Raw genomic sequence first — 21391 nt, 5'->3', positions numbered from 1 at the left:
CCAGTGTGGAAGTGTTGGGATGACATGCTCAGCTGTCACTGGAGCAGGCAGGAATACACAGTGACAGAGAGAGAGATTTATATAGAGAGAGAGCAAGAAGTGCAGAGAGAGAGACAGAGAGAGAGAGAGAGAGACAGAGACAGAGACAGAGACAGAGAGAGACAGACAGAGACAGACAGAGACAGAGGGAGAGAGACTAACCATTTAAAGCTAACCTCTCAGATACCAGTCCTATAGCGAGAGAGAGACTAACCATTTAAAGCTAACCTCTCAGATACCAGTCCTATAGCGAGAGAGAGACTAACCATTTAAAGCTAACCTCTCAGATACCAGTCCTATAGCGAGATAGAGACCCTAGCAGCAGTTGCATTCATACCTTCAACTTTCAAACCCAGAGGACAGAGGACAGTCAGGAACAAGGGATTGAGAGCAGTTTACCCCTGTGAGTACGTGGCGTGTTTAACATGAAGGAAAATCATGTGGATTCATTTTTGGTGAAGATAGAATTGAGCATGTATAGGTTTGTTTGTTTGTGTGCATGTGGGCAGGGGTGTCTGCATGTGGGCAGGGGTGTGTATACGTGGGCAGGGGTCTATATATGTGGGCAGGGGTGTCTGCATGTGGGCAGGGGTGTGTATATGTGGGCAGGGGTCTATATATGTGGGCAGGGGTGTGTATATGTGGGCAGGGGTGTGTATATGTGGGCAGGGGTGTGTATATGTGGGCAGGGGTGTGTATATGTGGGCAGGGGTGTGTATATGCGGGCAGGGGTGTGTACATGTGGGCAGGGGTGTGTATATGTGGGCAGGGGTGTGTATATGTGGGCAGGGGTGTGTATATGTGGGCAGGGGTGTGTATATGCGGGCAGGGGTGTGTACATGTGGGCAGGGGTGTGTATATGTGGGCAGGGATGTGTATATGTGGGCAGGGGTGTGTATATGTGGGCAGGGGTGTGTGTATATGTGGCCAGGGGTGTGTATATGTGGGCAGGGGTGTGTATATGTGGGCAGGGGTGTGTGTATATGTGGCCAGGGGTGTGTGTATTTGTGGCCAGGGGTGTGTATATGTGGGCAGGGGTGTGTTCTACAGTGAATCACAAGGCCCTGATTCTTCTATAGGTTCTAAGGTGAATCACAAGGCCCTGATTCTTGTATAGTTTATACGGTGAATCACAAGGCCCTGATTCTTCTATAGATTCTACGGTGAATCACAAGGCCCTGATTTTTCTATATTTTCTACGGTGAATCACAAGGCCCTGATTCTTCTATAGGTTCAACGGTGAATCACAAGGCCCTGATTCTTCTATAGGTTCTAAGGTGAATCACAAGGCCCTGCTTCTTCTATTGGCTCTACTGTGTGAATCACAAGGCCCTGATTCTTCTATAGATTCTGCTGTGTGAATCACAAGGCCCTGATTCTTCTATAGATTCTGCTGTGTGAATCACAAGGCCCTGATTCTTCTATAGATTCCGCTGTGTGAATCACAAGGCCCTTGGTCTGCTTCTGTATCTGTATTTGTGTCAGAGGCGTTCAGTGTCCTCCCACTCACCCAGTGGTACATTTAGAACAGACAGCTGTTACAGAACAGCTCAGTGAGTGTATTACGGTGTAATGACTACTGACAGAGAAATGATAACTATTGTCATGTGGTCCTGTGTGGTTCAGTGGATAAGAGCATGGCCCTAGAAACGCCAAACAATACTGTTGTGGGTTTCATTCCCATTGGATTTGAAGGCTGCTCAATGCTCCTAAAGACAGACTGCTACTTCCTGACTTCCTTTTTCTCTGTGTTTTTATGTGCTGTATAATGCACCTCAGCTTTTAGCCTCCAATTTATACATGCAGTTGAGGTTGGAAGTTTACATGCACCAAGGTTGGAGTCATTAAAACTTGTTTTTCAACCACTCCATACATTTCTTGTTAACAAACTATAGTTTTGGCAAGTCGGTTAGAATATCTACTTTGTGCATGACACAAGTAATTTTAACAACAATTGTTGACAAACAGATTATTTCACTCAGGAAGGAGACACGTTCTGTCTCCTAGAGATTAACGTACTTTGGTGCGAAAAGTGCAAATCAATCCCAGAACAACAGCAAAGGACCTTGTGAAGATGCTAGAGGAAACTGGTACAAAAGTATCTATATCCACAGTAAAACGAGTCCAATATCGACATAACCTGAAAGGCCGCTCAGCAAGGAAGAAGCCACTGCTCCAAAACCGCCATAAAAAAGCCAGACTACCGTTGCAACTGCACATGGGGACAAAGATTGTACTTTTTGGAGAAATGTCCTCTGGTCTGATGAAACAAAAATATAACTGTTTGGCCATAATGACCATCGTTATGTTTGGAGGAAAAAGGGGGAGGCTTGCAAGCCGAAGAACACCATCCCAACCGTGAAGCACAGGGTTGGCAGCATCATGTTGTGGGGGAGCTTTGCTGCAGGAGGGACTGGTGCACTTCACAAAATAGATGGCATCATGAGGATGGAAAATTATGTGGAAATATTGAAGCAAAATCTCAAGACATCAGTCAGGATGTTAATGCTTGGTCGCAAATGGGTCTACCAATGGACAATGACCCCAAGCAAACTTCCAAAGTTGTGGCAAATTTGCTTAAGGACAACAAGCTCAAGGTATTGGAGTGGCCATCACAAAGCCCTGACCTCAATCCCATAGAACATTTGTAGGGAGAACTGAAAAAGTGTGTGCACCCAAGGAGGCCTACAAACCTGACTCAGTTACACCAGCTCTGTCAGGAGGAAAGGGACAAAATTCACCCAACTTATTGTGGGAAGCTTGTGGAAGGCTACCCGAAACGTTTAACCCAAGTTAAACTATTTTAAGGCAATGCTACCAAATACTGACTGAGTGTATGTAAACTTCTGACCCACTGGGAATGTGATGAAAGAAATAAAAGCTGAAATAAATCATTCTCTCTACCTTTTATTCTGACATTTCACATTCTTAAAATGTGGTGATCCTAACTGACCTAAAACAGGGAATTTTCACTAGGATTAAATGTCAGGAATTGTGAAAAACTGAGTTTAAATGTATTTTGCTAAGGTGTATGTAACCTTCTGACTTCACCTCTACATAGTAATAAAACTCTAATAGTTGACATATGGAATGAGGGCCTGTAATTGTTCACTATAGTTTCAGAACAGGTGCTAATCTCTATTTAGAAGTTATTATGATTGGCTAAGACGGGGACATTTCCCCCAGGCCGTATTCGGTCTTCAACTAGGTACAGAGGGCCACACTGAAAATTGCATGTATTTCCTCTGCAACAAAATGTTTCTAAAAATCCTATATACTCTGTTTAGATGTTATTATGATGGTCTGATGTTCTATTTAGATGTTATTATTATGTTCTATTTAGATGTTATTATGATGGTCTGATGTTCTATTTAGATGTTATTATGATGGTCTGATGTTCTATTTAGATGTTATTATGATGGTCTGATGTTCTATTTAGATGTTATTATGATGGTCTGATGTTCTATTTAGATGTTATTATGATGGTCTGATGTTCTATTTAGATGTTATTATGATGGTCTGATGTTCTATTTAGATGTTATTATGATGGTCTGATGTTCTATTTAGATGTTATTATGATGGTCTGATGTTCTATTTAGATGTTATTATGATGGTCTGATGTTCTATTTAGATGTTATTATGATGGTCTGATGTTCTATTTAGATGTTATTATGATGGTCTGATGTTCTATTTAGATGTTATTATGATGGTCTGATGTTCTATTTAGATGTTATTATGATGGTCTGATGCTCTATTTAGATGTTATTATGATGGTCTGATGTTCTATTTAGATGTTATTATGATGGTCTGATGTTCTATTTAGATGTTATTATGATGGTCTGATGTTCTATTTAGATGTTATTATGATGGTCTGATCCTCTATTTAGATGTTATTATGATGGTCTGATCCTCTATTTAGATGTTATTATGATGGTCTGATGTTCTATTTAGATGTTATAATGATGGTCTGATGTTCTATTTAGATGTTATTATGATGGTCTGATGTTCTATTTAGATGTTATTATGATGGTCTGATGTTCTATTTAGATGTTATTATGATGGTCTGATGTTCTATTTAGATGTTATTATGATGGTCTATTTAGATGTTATTATGATGGTCTGATCCTCTATGTAGATGTTATTATGATGGTCTGATGTTCTATTTAGATGTTATTATGATGGTCTGATGTTCTATTTAGATGTTATTATGATGGTCTGATGTTCTATTTAGATGTTATTATGATGGTCTGATGCTCTATTTAGATGTTATTATGATGGTCTGATGTTCTATTTAGATGTTATTATGATGGTCTGATGTTCTATTTAGATGTTATTATGATGGTCTGATCCTCTATTTAGATGTTATAATGATGGTCTGATGTTCTATTTAGATGTTATTATGATGGTCTGATCCTCTATTTAGATGTTATTATGATGGTCTGATGTTCTATTTAGATGTTATTATGATGGTCTGATGTTCTATTTAGATGTTATTATGATGGTCTGATCCTCTATTTAGATGTTATTATGATGGTCTGATGTTCTATTTAGATGTTATTATGATGGTCTGATGTTCTATTTAGATGTTATTATGATGGTCTGATGTTCTATTTAGATGTTATTATGATGGTCTGATGTTCTATTTAGATGTTATTATGATGGTCTGATGTTCTATTTAGATGTTATTATGATGGTCTGATGTTCTATTTAGATGTTATTATGATGGTCTGATGTTCTATTTAGATGTTATTATGATGGTCTGATGTTCTATTTAGATGTTATTATGATGGTCTGATGTTCTATTTAGATGTTATTATGATGGTCTGATGTTCTATTTAGATGTTATTATGATGGTCTGATCCTCTATTTAGATGTTATTATGATGGTCTGATGTTCTGTTTAGATGTTATTATGATGGTCTGATGTTCTATTTAGATGTTATTATGATGGTCTGATGTTCTATTTAGATGTTATTATGATGGTCTGATCCTCTATTTAGATGTTATTATGATGGTCTGATGTTCTATTTAGATGTTATTATGATGGTCTGATGTTCTATTTAGATGTTATTATGATGGTCTGATGTTCTATTTAGATGTTATTATGATGGTCTGATCCTCTATTTAGATGTTATTATGATGGTCTGATGTTCTATTTAGATGTTATAATGATGGTCTGATGTTCTATTTAGATGTTATTATGATGGTCTGATGTTCTATTTAGATGTTATTATGATGGTCTGATGTTCTATTTAGATGTTATTATGATGGTCTGATGTTCTATTTAGATGTTATTATGATGGTCTGATGTTCTATTTAGATGTTATTATGATGGTCTATTTAGATGTTATTATGATGGTCTATTTAGATGTTATTATGATGGTCTGATCCTCTATGTAGATGTTATTATGATGGTCTGATGTTCTATTTAGATGTTATTATGATGGTCTGATGCTCTATTTAGATGTTATTATGATGGTCTGATGTTCTATTTAGATGTTATTATGATGGTCTGATGTTCTATTTAGATGTTATTATGATGGTCTGATCCTCTATTTAGATGTTATTATGATGGTCTGATGTTCTATTTAGATGTTATTATGATGGTCTGATGTTCTATTTAGATGTTATTATGATGGTCTGATCCTCTATTTAGATGTTATTATGATGGTCTGATGTTCTATTTAGATGTTATTATGATGGTCTGATGTTCTATTTAGATGTTATTATGATGGTCTGATGTTCTATTTAGATGTTATTATGATGGTCTGATGTTCTATTTAGATGTTATTATGATGGTCTGATGTTCTATTTAGATGTTATTATGATGGTCTGATGTTCTATTTAGATGTTATTATGATGGTCTGATGTTCTATTTAGATGTTATTATGATGGTCTGATGCTCTATTTAGATGTTATTATGATGGTCTGATCCTCTATTTAGATGTTATTATGATGGTCTGATGTTCTATTTAGATGTTATTATGATGGTCTGATGTTCTATTTAGATGTTATTATGATGGTCTGATGTTCTATTTAGATGTTATTATGATGGTCTGATGTTCTATTTAGATGTTATTATGATGGTCTGATCCTCTATTTAGATGTTATTATGATGGTCTGATGTTCTGTTTAGATGTTATTATGATGGTCTGATGTTCTATTTAGATGTTATTATGATGGTCTGATGTTCTATTTAGATGTTATTATGATGGTCTGATCCTCTATTTAGATGTTATTATGATGGTCTGATGTTCTATTTAGATGTTATTATGATGGTCTGATGTTCTATTTAGATGTTATTATGATGGTCTGATGTTCTATTTAGATGTTATTATGATGGTCTGATCCTCTATTTAGATGTTATTATGATGGTCTGATGTTCTATTTAGATGTTATAATGATGGTCTGATGTTCTATTTAGATGTTATTATGATGGTCTGATGTTCTATTTAGATGTTATTATGATGGTCTGATGTTCTATTTAGATGTTATTATGATGGTCTGATGTTCTATTTAGATGTTATTATGATGGTCTGATGTTCTATTTAGATGTTATTATGATGGTCTATTTAGATGTTATTATGATGGTCTATTTAGATGTTATTATGATGGTCTGATCCTCTATGTAGATGTTATTATGATGGTCTGATGTTCTATTTAGATGTTATTATGATGGTCTGATGCTCTATTTAGATGTTATTATGATGGTCTGATGTTCTATTTAGATGTTATTATGATGGTCTGATGTTCTATTTAGATGTTATTATGATGGTCTGATCCTCTATTTAGATGTTATTATGATGGTCTGATGTTCTATTTAGATGTTATTATGATGGTCTGATGTTCTATTTAGATGTTATTATGATGGTCTGATCCTCTATTTAGATGTTATTATGATGGTCTGATGTTCTATTTAGATGTTATTATGATGGTCTGATGTTCTATTTAGATGTTATTATGATGGTCTGATGTTCTATTTAGATGTTATTATGATGGTCTGATGTTCTATTTAGATGTTATTATGATGGTCTGATGTTCTATTTAGATGTTATTATGATGGTCTGATGTTCTATTTAGATGTTATTATGATGGTCTGATGTTCTATTTAGATGTTATTATGATGGTCTGATGCTCTATTTAGATGTTATTATGATGGTCTGATCCTCTATTTAGATGTTATTATGATGGTCTGATGTTCTATTTAGATGTTATTATGATGGTCTGATGTTCTATTTAGATGTTATTATGATGGTCTGATGTTCTATTTAGATGTTATTATGATGGTCTGATGTTCTATTTAGATGTTATTATGATGGTCTGATCCTCTATTTAGATGTTATTATGATGGTCTGATGTTCTATTTAGATGTTATTATGATGGTCTGATGTTCTATTTAGATGTTATTATGATGGTCTGATGTTCTATTTAGATGTTATTATGATGGTCTGATGTTCTATTTAGATGTTATTATGATGGTCTGATCCTCTATTTAGATGTTATTATGATGGTCTGATGTTCTATTTAGATGTTATTATGATGGTCTGATGTTCTATTTAGATGTTATTATGATGGTCTGATGTTCTATTTAGATGTTATTATGATGGTCTGATGTTCTATTTAGATGTTATTATGATGGTCTGATGTTCTATTTAGATGTTATTATGATGGTCTGATGTTCTATTTAGATGTTATTATGATGGTCTAAATCAAATTAAACATTATTGGTCACATACACATATTTAGCAGATGTTATTGCTGGTGTAGCAAAATGCTTGTGTTCCTAGCTCCAACAGTGCAGTAGTATCTAACAATTCACAGCAATAAACACAAATCTAAAAGTAAAAGAATGGAATTAAGAAATATATAAGTATATTAGGAAGAGGAATGTCGGGTTGGCATAGACTAAAACACAGTAGAATAGAATACAGTATATACATATGAAATGAGTAAAACAGTATGTAAACATTATTAAAGTGGCCAGTGATTCCATGTCTATGTATATAGGGAAGCAGACTCTAAGGTACAGGGTTGAATAACTGGGTGGAAGCCGGCTAGTGATGGCTAATTAACAGTCTGATGTCCTTGAGATAGAAGCTGTTTTTCAGTCTCTCTGTCCCAGCTTTGATGCACCTGTACTGACCTCGCCTTCTGGATGTTGCCGGGGGGAACAGGCCGTGTCTCGGGTTGTTGATGCCCTTCAAATCTTTTTGGCCGTCCTGTGACATTGGGTGCTGTAGGTGTCCTGGAGGGCAGGTAGTTTGCCCCCGGTGATGCGTTGGTAAGACCTCACCACCCTCTGGAGAGCCCTGCTGTTGATGGCAGTGCAGTTGGCATACCAACAGCCCGACAGGATGCTCTCAATTGTACATCTGTAAAAGTTTGTGAGTGTCTTAGGGGCTAAGCCAAATTTCTTCAGCCTCCTGAGGTTGAAGAGGCACTTGTTGCGCCTTCTTCACCACACTGTCTGTGTGGGTGGACCATTTCAGATTGTCAGTGATGTGTACGCAGAGGAACTTGAAGCTTTCCACCTTCTCCACTACTGTCCCGTCAATGTGGATCAGGGGGTGCTCCATCTGTTGTTCCCTGAGGTCCACAATCATCTCCTTTGTTTTGTTAATGTTAAGGCAGAGGTTATTTTCATGGCACCACTCCGCCAGGGCCCTCACCTCCTCCCTGTAGGCTGTCTCATCATTGTTGGTAATCAGGCCCATTACTTTTGTATTGTCTGCAAACTTGATGATTGAGTTCGAGGCGTGCGTGGCCACGCAGTCACGGGTGAACAGGGACTACAGGAGGGGGCTGAGCACGCACCCTTGTGGGGCCCCAGTGTTGAGGGTCAGTGAAGTGGAGATGTTGCTTCCTACCTTCACCACCTGGGGGTGGCCCGTCAGGAATTCCAGGACCCAGTTGCACAGGGGGGGTTCAGAACCAGGGCCTCCAGCTTAATGATGAGCTTGGAGGGTACTATGGTGTTGAAGGCTGAGCTATAGTCAACAAACAGCATTCTTACATAAGTATTCCTCTTGTCCAGATGGGCTAGGGCAGTCTGCAGATCTGTGGATCTATTTGGGCGGTATGCAAATTGAAGTGGGTCTAAGGTGTCAGGTAAGGTAGAAGTGATATTATCCTTAACTAGCCTCTCAAAGCACTTTATGATGTCAGAAGTGAGTGCTACGGTGCGATAGTCATTTAGTTCAGTTACTTTTGCTTTCTTGGGTACAGGAACAATGGTGTACATCTTGAAGCAAGTGGGGTCAGCAGACTGGGATAGAGATAGATTTAATATGTCCGTAAACACTCTAACCAGGTGATCTGCGCATGTTCTGAGGACGCGGATAGGGATACCATCTGGGCCGGTAGCCTTGAGAGGGTTAACACGCTTAGATGTCTTACTCACGTCGGCCACGGAGAATGAGAGCCCACAGTCCTTGGGAGAGGGCCGCATCACTGGCACAGTGTTATCCTCAAAGCGGCCGAAGGTGTTGAGCTTGTCCGGAAGCAAGACGTCGGTGTCCGCGACGTGTCTGGTTTTCCCTTTGTCATCTGTGATTATCTGTAGACCCTGCCACATACATCTCATGTCTGAGTCGTTGAATTGAGACTCCACTTTGACTCTGTTCTGACGTTTTGCCTGTTTGATTGCCTTTTGGAGGGAATAACGACAATGTTTGTATTCAACCATATTTCCAGTCACCTTTCAATGGTCAAATGCGGTGGTTTGTGCTTTCAGTTTTGCCCAAATGCTACCATTTATCCATAGTTTCTGGTTTAGTTAGGTTTTAATAGTCACCGTGGGAACAACATCCACTACACACTTCCTGATGAACTCAGTCACCGTGTCTGTGAACACGTCAATGTTATTCTCAAAGGCTACCCAAAACATATCTGTCAGCGTGATCAAAACAATCTTGAACTATGAATTTCGATTGGTCAGACCAGCGTTGAATAGACCTTAGCACGGGTACTTCCTGTTTGAGTTTCTGCCTATAGGAAGGGAGGAGCAAAATGGAGTCATGATCTGATTTGCCAAAGGGAGGGTGGGGGAGGGCCTTGTAAGCATCTCAAAAAGGTGAGTAGCAGTGGTCTAGTGTTTTTCCTAAGCAAGGACTACAGTCAATGTATTGATAGAGCTTCAGTAGCGTTTTCCTCAAATTAGCTCTGTTAAAATCCCTAGCTACAGTTAATGCGGCCTCAGGATATGTGGTTTCCAGTTTGCATAAAGACCCGTGTAGTTCCTTGAGAGCCGTCGTGGTATCTGCTTGAGGGGGAATATACACGGCTGTGACTATAACCAAAGAGAATTCTCTTGGTTGTCTGACCTGATATAATGATCCTTTTCCTGCAGGCTCAAGATCCATCCTCTCCAACCAAGAGAGGAGGGAAACCATCCAAGGTAGGCAGAGGAAACTGGAGTCCTATTGTGTTCATAAACTCCCAGAGTTGGCATGGCAAAGTGCAAGGTGTGTTTTACAAGGATTGTTTGTTTTGCTTGCAGTTAACGGTGGGTTGTTGTGGATGTTGTTCTTGTTGTTGCTGTTATTCAGGGGATAACATGGCAATATAACCATAACAATACAAACATTGAAGAATGTGGACATGTCTCCTTTCTCCGAGGACTGTGACTTATGGCACGGATTGTTTTGGAGTTCAGCAAACACATTGTTCTGGAGTTAAGCTAACAAAATGTTTTGAGTTCAGCAAACATAATTTTTGGAGTTGAGCTTATAGAATATTTGGAGTTCAGCTAATAGAATGGGCAGCAGGTAGCCTAGCGGTTAAGGGTCAGTAATCTAAAGGTTGCTGGTTCAAATCCCCTAGGTGAAAGATCTGTCGATGTGGCCTTGAACGTCGCTCTGGATAAGAGCGTCTGCTAAATGAGTAAAATGTAGAATGCAACTTGGTTTATGGAAAGCTGTTTGCAAGCTGACCAACGGTAATGTATAAACCCCTTCAAGCATGGCTGTCCTCTCTGCGCATGGTTTTCTTTGAATTGGTACTTCCCTCAATGGAGACAATGACAACAATATCCCCTTTTTGCTTTCCATCTAAGATGGCAGAGGTTAGCCAACAGAGGAAAGATGGTCTTCTTCAACCTGGTCCATCCAGACTTCACCAAGAGGCAGGACCCACTGTGAGAACATCCACCCAGCCATCCATCGCCTCTCCCACTCTTCCTTCCAAAGAGGCATTGTCAGCATTGTACCAACAGCGACAGAAAGTTGAGCTGCGGAGGCTCCTGAAGCACACCCACCCGGAGCTGAGGAGCCTGGAAAGCCTAGATGGGGTGGTGGATCAGGAGCTGGCTGAAGTGCTGTGTTTAGAAACCCAGCCGATAGCTGGCGAGACCGGATACGAGGGAGAGGTCCTGTCCAGGCGGTTGATATTCGAGAACTGTGTACAGAGCAATACTGTGGATCCCCACACTTCTAAAATGCACATCGCGGAGGGGGCCGGGAATAGAGTTGGGGCTGGTGTTGGTGTTTGGGGAGACGTGAAGAGAACATCAGCTTTGTTTGAACAGCCATGGTATAACCAGAACCTTCAGGAGGAGAGGGTTAAAGAAACCACAGACCAGGTGGAGAGGACTGATGCTATTCATGGGGAACTTACTGAGTGTGAGGAGGAGGAGATGGTCAGGTTGGACGTCCAGTCTGCTAGGAGGCTGTTTGAGAGCCAGCAAGTCGACACCCTGAGGGCCAACCAGGAGGACGTGACCCTGAACAAGGTTATCGTGTCAGAGGATGAGAGGGGAGCTGTTCAGAAGAGAAAACAAGTGTTTGAGACAGGAAGCAGTAAGACAGATCAGAAAGTGATCAAAAGCCAAATTTGTTTTAAAAATCTTGATGTGAGTTCTCAGTCTGAGGGAGAAGATCTGGGTGTCGGTGCTAATAGTGCAGACACTGAGGTTCAGCCACAGCATGAAGGGTTCTCCACAGTCAAACAAGTCTTTGAGAGAAAGTCACAGTGTGTTTCAAACGCAGATGTTGAAACTAGTCCAAGAATTCCAAAGTATCCGTGTACTTCTCTGCTTGAAAACCAAGCAATAAATAAAACTGGAAAACCATCACATATGCAGGAACCAAAGCCCCAGAACACTAGTTCACTCCCAGGCGACCTAGCTCCTGATAGAAGGGTCCAGGAGGACATGTTAGAGTTAGTGGCTAACGTAAGGAACAGAGCTCAATTGTTTGAGTCCACTCTGTTCGACCTGATTAACCACCATAACAGAGAGGAGATGGAGATGGTGGCAGAGAGCATCAGCGAGACATTGAACTCTCTCTATCACTTCAACGCCCTCCACTCCCACGGATCCATCATCAAGGCTAGCGAGACAGGAAGTGGTCAGAAGGCTAGGTACAGGCTGACCCCCGGTCTGAGACCAGAGATAGAACAGGAAAAGGTGGCTGAGGGCAGGGTTAAGAATTTTATACTCCAGCTGTTACCCCGGGCAACCCTTAAGCCTCAGGTGGTTTACCTGAAGGAGGACGCGAAGAGGAACGTGGAGGTTACCATGGTGATGGTACCTTTCCATCAGGTACGTCTGGCTTCAAACCAAGATAAAGGGTTCAGAACAGCTAACGTTGTCCAGCTCATTGAGGACATCCTCAGTCAGGACAGCTCTCTGAGGAAAGGAGTAGTTATACAGGAGGACGGTCAGGGACAGACTGAGGTCACCGTTTACTCCCTGTACAACAATTCTGAAGGAGAGGTGGAGAGGTACTATCCCCCACAGGAACAGAGGACGGAGACCAACGTCCTAGACATTGCTGCAGGCGATGAGATTAAAACTGAGACTGGTGAAGTAAGGAGAGGCGATGTGAAGTCAACCATCAGCTGTCTCTTGGCCACCAGTCAGGACCACTCAGCCCCAGCCACTTACAAACCTGAGGTCAATGTCATGGGGAATGTCAAGTTATTCAGGAGCTGCATTGAAAAGGGAGATTTGGAGTATCTGAAAACCTTGCAGGTCCAGCCAGAGGAGAAGGAACTCCCACTTCGGACTGATGTTGTAACAGGTGTCTCCACGGAGCCAAAGATACATAATCAACAACACCAACCAGAGGATCAGGTGGAGCAGAATGATCCGGATATAGTCCTTAAGAACATCTTCTTAGCCAACCAGAGCTGTGCCCAACAGAACGAGACTAAGGCAGAGAAGACCTCTAAAGCAATAGTACAGGACCAGCACACCTCTGTGGAGAAGATAGAGACGTGCTCTGATTCTGTTATAAAGACCTCCACATCCCAGACATCCACAGAGCAGCACCAGGAGGAGGAGGAGGAGGTAGTGAGAGGTAATGTACAGGCAGCGCTCCAATCTCTGGAGAAGACTAGTGGCGTTAATGTCAGCCAAGGAGACTTCGAGGCTGCCATGATCTGCAGGAAATCTCCAAAATCTCAGAAAGGAAGCCATAAGAAGAAGACTAATGTGAGGTATGCTCCCCAACACAGTGAAGTAAAGACTGGGACTCTGACTGAAGCTCAACCAGCCCCTTCAGTAGTGATGAGTGAAGGACAAGCCATCTCTGTGAAGAGCAGTGACATTGTAGTAGATGTCCAGCAGACCTCTGTGCAGAAGGAAGAGACCAGCTGTAATTCTGTTATAAAGATCTCCACATCCCACTCCTCTATCACCTCAGAACATGAACCTACACCCTGCCGCCTCAAGACCGAAGAGGCTAGCTGTGCTGCTACGTCTTCTGAAGAACTACAAAATGCAGAAGCCTTGAGTGTGGAGGTCCAAGAGGGCACTGAGGTGGTCCAGAGAGGACACTTAAAACCTGCCATGAAGTCGTTACAGAGTGCTACAACAGAGGAGGAGGAGGAAGAGGAGAAGGAGGAGGTACTGAGAGGTAATCTACAGGCAGTGCTTCATTCTTTAGAGAAGACTAGCGGCGTTAACGTCAGCCAAGGAGACTTCAAGGCTGCCATGATATACAGGAACTCTGGGAAATCTACATTTCAAAGCCAAAAGAGGAAACCTGATATGAGGAATGTTCCAAAACACAGTGAATTAAAGACTGGATTTCTGACTGAAGCTCAACCATTCTCTTCAGTAGCGATGAGTGAAGGAGAACAGGTGGCCACCAAGGAGCTGAGAGTAGCAACTGCAAACCCCCCCAGCCCAGACCAAACCACAAATAAACTAGCTACAGCCTCCACTTTGAAACATGAATCTCAGACTGGCTCTCAATCTCTAGCTCCCTCAAATAAAAAGAAAAGACATGTTGGCCCAAAACCTGGTCTTCTGCCGAAACCAGCAGTTCCTCCTAAACCAGGTCTTCTGCCGAAACCAGCAGTTCCTCTTAAACCAGGTCAGATGACAGGAAGCACAGCTAGTCAGTCAACAGAGACAGAGGTAGATATCAGTGACAGCCACACCATTTCTATAAGAACTACTAGTAGTATTTCTAGTATTGCTAGTACTCACAGTACTCAACTGAAAGAGTCAACCAAAAGTCAAACAAAAGAGTCAACCAAAAGTCAATCAAAAGAATCAACCAAATCAAAGGAATCAAAGAAATCAACTAAAAGTCAATCAAAAGAAGAGCAATCTCCCCAAACATTCACTATCAAACCAAAGTCCTACGCAGATGCCCTTTGCAGAGGCTTACAACAGACAGATAGTGTTCCGGAGGCACAACAGAGTAGGTACGTATCTGAGAGGCCAGCTGGGAGCTCAGTAGGAACAGCTGATACTGAGGCTGCCGAGGCCACCCAACACACTGGTGATGCAACCCAACTCAATGAGGAAATGACATTAAACCAGGAAGGTCAAGGGTCTGAGGTCATCCCTCAGAGACAGACTAGTTTTAACTTGGTTCCAGTGGAGGAGAGCAACACTAAGTCACCACAAGAAAGGACTCCTATAGAGCAGAGACAGGGACCCCAGGGGGCCCTAAAGGACAAAGAGAAGGTCAATGAGGACTTCATAGGGTTTCAAGCAGCACTTCAGAACTTTGGAGGGAAGAGTAAAGCCCCTGTGAAACCTAAACACGTGAAGATGACCCAGAGTGAAGAGAACCAGAAACACACCTCTCTCACAGTTACACACACTGCTGTGGGACAGCAAGCCAGTGACCCTTCTCAGCCTCAACCATGCAGTAAACCAGAGAACAACATCCAGAAAGAAGAGAAGGAAAACACAGTGGTAATGAGGGAGAAGAAAGCGGAGATGAAAGCGGAGATGAAAGCAGAGACAGAGGATGAGCGTGGCCAGAGGCTGTCGGTCCACATGGATAAGATCATGAGGGGTAACGTGACCATGGCCATGGAGATCTTTGACAACCTGAGGAAGCAGGAGGAGCTGAAAGAGATCTTGACCTGGGTGGAGGAGGTGGAGGAAGACACCAGACAGGTGGACGTCAGGGCCCTCAGGAAAATATTTGAGAATATACCTGACTGGGTCGTTGCCCCAAGAGACAAGAGACAACGTAAACAACAACAACAGACCAAGGTGGAACAGAAGATCTCAGAAGTGAAGAGATCAGAGACGCTGAAAGATGATACTGAGACCTCAATGTCCTCCATGGCTCTTGTGTTCGGAAATCTGGAGAGAGCAAGTGAGGAGATCATGAACCTGAAGGAGCAGACTTTCGCCAGACTGATGGATATAGAAGTGGCCATTAAGAAGGCTTTGTACTCTGTGTCCACTCTTAAGTCAGACTCTGATATCGCTGTTCTGTCTGGCCTGTTTAAGGAGTCCCTAAAGGGGACAGCAGCCCAGGAGTCCCTAAAGGGGACAGCAGCCCAGACCCAAGGCTCCACTAGCAACATCAGCACTATCAGTACCGGCTCCAGCAGCAGAGCTAAGACGGCCCAGGGAAAGGACAGCCCTACCACTAAGACACAAAGAGACCCAGGTCTGCCAGCTGATGAGGGACCTGTCATTAAGTCCCAGAGCAGTCCTCCATCCTCCTTCATCTCCATCCAGTCTGTAACCAAGCAGGAGTCAGAAGACAGACAACAGGAGTCTGCAGACAGACAGAAGGGTTCTGCAGCCAGACAACAGGAGTCTGCAGCCAAGCAGGAGTCAGAAGACAGACAACAGGAGTCTGCAGACAGACAACAGGAGTCTGCAGACAGACAGAAGGGTTCTGCAGCCAGACAAAAGTCCTCCCTGCAGCCTCCACTGTGCTCAGCCTGTCAGCTCAGCCTGAAGTGTCGCCCTTCTGGTAGCCCTTGTAGCAGAAGCCCTCTCAATCAGAAACATCAGGTCAGCGTACTCGAAGTGAAGATAGCCCCAGAGTGGAGTGAGGTCGTCGACACTAAGACAGTTAGGGAGAACTAGGAGAAGACAGATCAGTTTGGCAAAAAGGTCTACTTCACCAAGACATTCACTGTGGTGATTCAGCAGACACCAGCACCTCTCCCAGGGGTTAGGTAGTGACCACCAGTCCAACCAGGTATTGGGTAGGTCAAGGTCATCTTGCCTATCAACAAACCGTCACCGCCTTTTTAAAAACGGTGCTTGCAACGGCAAGGGCAGTGGGTTCGATTCCCGCTGGGGCCACCCATACAAAAATGTATCTACTCAAGTCGCTTTGGCTAAAATGGCATATCTTATAAACTGTTTGAATGAATGAGAAAGGACACTTCAGGTTAAAAAAAAATAAAATAAAAAAAATGACAGTCAGGAAGACAAGATTTTTTAAAGTGTGTGATTTCATGAAACATTTGTTTGGATAGAATTGTAATAAAATGTTGTTTGTATATTCTCTTGTTCAGCTGCCTATTATCTGTCCTGCTTATCAACAACAATCTGGATCTCCCCCCAGCCCACACACACACACACACCTCGCCCCTCTCCCTGAGGAGTTGTTCTTGCCAAAGCTGCAATAAGAGTCAGAACTCTTTCTTTCCTCTTTCCAAATATAACAAAAACACGAGATGAAATTCAGAGGCCCTTCATTGTTTTCAGTCATTAAACATGAGATGAAATTCAGAGGCCCTTCATTGTTTTCAGTCATTAAACATGAGATGAAATTCAGAGTACATTAATTGTTTTCAGTCATTAAACATGAGATGAAATTCAGAGGGCATTCATTGTTTTCAGTCAATTAACATGAGATGAAATTCATAGAGGACATTCATTGTTTTCAGTCATTTAACATTTTGTCCCATTCCACCTGACAGAGCTGATGTAACTGAGTCAGGTTTGTAGGCCTCCTTGCTCTCACACACTTTTTTAGTTCTGCCCACACATTTTCTATAGTATTGAGGTCAGGGCTTAGTGATGGCCACTCCAATACCTTGACTTTGTTGTCCTTAAGCCATTTTGCCACAACTTTGGAAGTGTGCTTGGGGTCATTGTCCATTTGGAAGACCCATTTGCGACCAAGCTTTAACTTCCTGACTGATGTCTTGAGATGTTGCTTCAATATATCCACATAATTGTCTCTCCTCATGATGCCATCTATTTTGTGAAGTGCACCAGTCCCTCCTGCAGCAAAGCTCCCCCACAACATGATGCTGCCATCCCCGTGCTTCACGGTTGGGATGGTGCTCTTCGGGTTGCAAGCCTCCCCTTTTTCCTCCAAACATAACGATGGTCATTATGGCCAAACAGTTCTATTTTTGTTTCATCAGACCAGAGGACATTTCTCCAAAAAGTCTGATCTTTGTCCCTTTGTGCAGTTGCAAACCGTAGTCTGTTTTTTTTATGGCGGTTTTGGAACAGTGGCTTCTTCCTTGCTGAGTGGCCTTTCAGGTTATGTCGATATAGGACCTGTTTTACTGTGGATATAGAAACTTTTGTACTTGTTTCCTCCAGCATCTTCACAAGGTCCTTTGCTGTTGTTCTGGAATTAATTTGACCCTTTCGCACCAAAGTACGTTCATCTCTAGGAGACAGAATGTGTCTCCTTCCTGAGCGGTATGACAGCTGCGTGTTCCCATGGTGTTTATACTTGCGTACTGTTGTTTGTACAAATGAACGTGGTACCTTCAGGCATTTGGAAATTGCTCCCAAGGATTAATCAGACTTGTGGAGGTATACCATTTTTTCTTCTGAGGTCTTGGCTGATTTCTTTTGATTTTCCCATCATGTCAAGCAAATAAGCACTGAGTTTGAAGGTAGGCCTTGAAATACATCCACAGGTACACCTCCAATTGACTCAAATGATGTCAATTAGCCTATCAGAAGCTTCTACAGCGATGACATAATTTTCTAGAATTTTCCAAGCTGTTTAAAGGCACAGTCAACTTAGTGTATGTAAACTTCTGACCCACTGGAATTGTGATACATTGAATTATAAGTGAAATAATCTGTCTGTAAACAATTGTCGGAAAAATTACTTGTGTCATGCACAAAGTAGATGTCCTAACTGACTTGCCAAAACTATAGTTTGTTAACAAGATATTTGCGTAGTGGTTGAAAAGGGAGTTTTAATGACTCCAACCCAAGTGTATGTAAACTTTCGACTTCAACTGTATCTAGGGTTGCAAAATGACGATAACTTAATACACTGTACTCCCTGTCCCACCATCTCTAAACAGGACATGTGTTCATCCTGCCTGAAACCAGTTCATGGAGAAAATCAGAAAAATGCATATATCACAACAAGAGTTTCTGCTGTATGCACTCAGAAAAAGCGAGAGACAATGAGATCTGCTCAACAGTGTTAACCAATCAAACCTATCCATCACCATATCCTTGATGAATGGAAATTCACACAAGTCACTTGTGAAGTGGGAATCAAACTCTTATTAAAATGATGTTTCCCGTAAAACTTTGAACGAAGAGTCTCAAATAGCCGCCTGGCCCTTTTAATAGCTGGTCAACAGGACACATTTCAGCAAATTAACGCCTGTTTTAAATAAATGCCTGATATAAAAAAAATAGTTTAGGGGGCTACCATGAATTGCCATGAATTATTTTTGAGGTTTAATGTTTGATTTGTTACATTAAGTAATTTGGTAATGAATCTGAATAAATATGGTTGTCATACGTTTTTATCGTCACAGCGAAACCGCTAGTCATTGGCTGCTAACAGCTGAGAACTGCTACCTTAACTGGCAAGTACAAAAACAGTCAACAACTTTTGGAGTACAAACCCCCAGATTATGACCGGTGAAGGTAGGAACTGCAGGAAATATAGAGGCTACTAAGACAAAAGAAACGTGACACAAACCTTTGTTTCAGTCAACCTATTTCATTCAGATGAATTACATGACTCGTGAAAAAAGTCATATCCGGGCTGATGGAAACATGAAAAAGGCTGGTACAATGTTATAATTGCAGACAGACAATTTGTTTGTTTAATTACGTGAGAAATTGGGATGGAAAGCAAATATTGACATAATAACCATAATACAGAAGTCAATGTGGAGTTTATGAGATTAGATTATTAGATGAAATAAATGATGATGTACTTCACAGGGTGGTGAAAGTGCACGGTGATGAGCTTGATGCTCCTTTCCAATAAATATTCAGGGTCTTAGTCTGGTGACATGATGATCGATGCTTGGCTGCAGTTTGACAAATACAAATAATATTGCTCTTATCCATAATAATCTCAACGTAGGTTGCCTATCTGCACTGTATGTGTGAGCTGTTGGCTAGAGTGCAGGCAGCAGACCAGACTGGGCACATTTTCTACATAAACGCTAAAGTTTTTGTGACAAATCCATAAGTACAGTTAAAAATGCAATGGAAACCCATTTAACTTGTATTTTTGATTCGGTACCTGGGAATTCAACAACAAAAGGTATTTTCATATGCACTACATCATCACGCACAGTCTTTTATCCGCAAAAAATCAGTTTGATGAAAATGTGCATATTGTTTTATGCAGACATTAGAATATTTACATTAAAATCTGTCTCCAATGGAAGCCTAGCTACAGTGTGTCAATGACAACACAGAGCAGGAAATGAAGGCATTTATTACAATTCTGGACATGAATGCTGGAATTAAACAATTAACTATGCAAATCAGCAAAAGATGTATCCATTAAGGAAATAGACGCAGTGGGTCTGTCTACGTGTTGTAGCAGGAGCAACTATGCTCCACTGTACCCGGGAGTTCTTCTGTGTATTCCACTAGCAGCAGCTGTTCAGCAGGAAAGGGAACTATGACGAGGGCTTTGGCCACAACCAATACGAAGACCGCTGGCTGCAGAGAACCAATGAGACGCTGGGGTCTAGCTGGACCGACGTCATATAGAGCTCCTTGATGGTGAGTTTAGTGACCACACAGACACATGACAACACAGACACGTGCATATATAAAGTGTTTTTATAGCATTATCATTTAATTAAAGTAATGTAGTAACTTTATAGAAGCAATTACAGACAAATATTATGAATGATTACTGAGAGACAAACAGATGATCCCAAACAGGATTCTCATTTCATGTTTTCCATATCAGCAAAATGACTGTGATTTCACCTTTTTTTCTAGATCAAATCAAATGTTTATTGGTCATGTACACAGTGTTGCAGATGTTATCGCAGGTGCAATTAAATACAGTCTACAGTAGATCCAACAGTCTACAGTAGCTCCAACAGCCCACTCCAACAGTCTACTGTAACTCCAAAAGTCTGCTCCAACAGTCTACAGTAGCTCCAACAGCCCACTCCAACAGTCTACTGTAACTCCAAAAGTCTACTATAGCTTCAACAGTCTACTGTAGCTCAAAAAGTCTACTGTAGCTCCAACAGTCTACTGCAGCTCCAACAGTCGGCTCCAACAGTCTACTGTAGCTCCAACAGTCTGCTCCAACAGTCTACTGTAGCTCAAATAGTCTGCTTCAACAGTCTACTGTAGCTTCAAGTCTGCTCCAACAGTCTACTATAGCTTCAACAGTCTACTGTAGCTCAAAAAGTCTACTGTAGCTTCAACAGTCTACTGCAGCTCCAACAGTCGGCTCCAACAGTCTACTGTAGCTCCAACAGTCTACTATAGCTTCAACAGTCTACTGTAGCTCAAAAAGTCTACTGTAGCTCCAACAGTCTACTCCAAAAGTCTACTGTAGCTCCAACAGTCTGCTCCAACAGTCTACTGTACCTCCAACAGTACTGTAGCTCCAACAGTCTATTCCAAAAGTCTACTGTAGCTCCAACATTCTGCTCCAACAGTCTACTGTAGCTCCAACAATCTAATGTAGCTCAAATAGTCTACTGCAGCTCCAACAGTCTACTGCAGCTCCAACAGTCTACTGCAGCTCCAACTGTCTACTGTAGCTCCAACAGTCTACTGTAGCTCCAACAGTCTACTGTAGCTCCAACAGTCTACTGCAGCTCCAACAGTCTACTGCAGCTCCAACAGTCTGCTCCAAAAGTCTACTGTAGCTTCAATAGTCTCCTTCAACAGTCTACTGTAGCTTCAATAGTCTGCTTCAACAGTC

The 21391-nt window shown here is 41.6% G+C and overlaps 1 protein-coding gene across 2 annotated transcripts; it reads left to right on the top strand.

Moving 5' to 3' along the window:
- Positions 1–24: 24 nt before the first annotated feature.
- On the top strand, positions 25–16759 carry LOC139420117 (xin actin-binding repeat-containing protein 1). Of its 2 annotated transcripts, XM_071169850.1 has the most exons (3): positions 25–442; positions 10387–10434; positions 11092–16759. In XM_071169850.1, the coding sequence occupies exon 3, from the start codon at positions 11092–11094 to the stop codon at positions 16330–16332; it is 5241 nt and encodes a 1746-aa protein (XP_071025951.1). In that variant the 5' UTR covers positions 25–442; positions 10387–10434; the 3' UTR covers positions 16333–16759. The 2 variants fall into 2 exon arrangements, with proteins under 2 accessions (XP_071025951.1, XP_071025950.1); XM_071169849.1 differs by lacking the exon at positions 25–442 and having other exon boundaries at positions 10369–10434.
- Positions 16760–21391: the final 4632 nt, after the last annotated feature.

Source organism: Oncorhynchus clarkii, chromosome 11, assembly GCF_045791955.1.
Source record: "Oncorhynchus clarkii lewisi isolate Uvic-CL-2024 chromosome 11, UVic_Ocla_1.0, whole genome shotgun sequence".
NCBI lineage: Eukaryota > Metazoa > Chordata > Actinopteri > Salmoniformes > Salmonidae > Oncorhynchus > Oncorhynchus clarkii.
The sequence above is the reverse complement of the archived record's forward strand: the minus strand, read 5'-3'. Positions and strand labels throughout refer to the sequence as shown.

Coding starts and splice junctions, on each gene's coding strand:
- LOC139420117 (XM_071169849.1), top strand. CDS start 10,369: ATGATCCTTTTCCTGCAGGCTCAAGATCCATCCTCTCCAACCAAGAGA. Junction 10,435..11,091: donor GAGGAGGGAAACCATCCAAG/GTAGGCAGAGGA, acceptor TTTCCATCTAAG/ATGGCAGAGGTTAGCCAACA.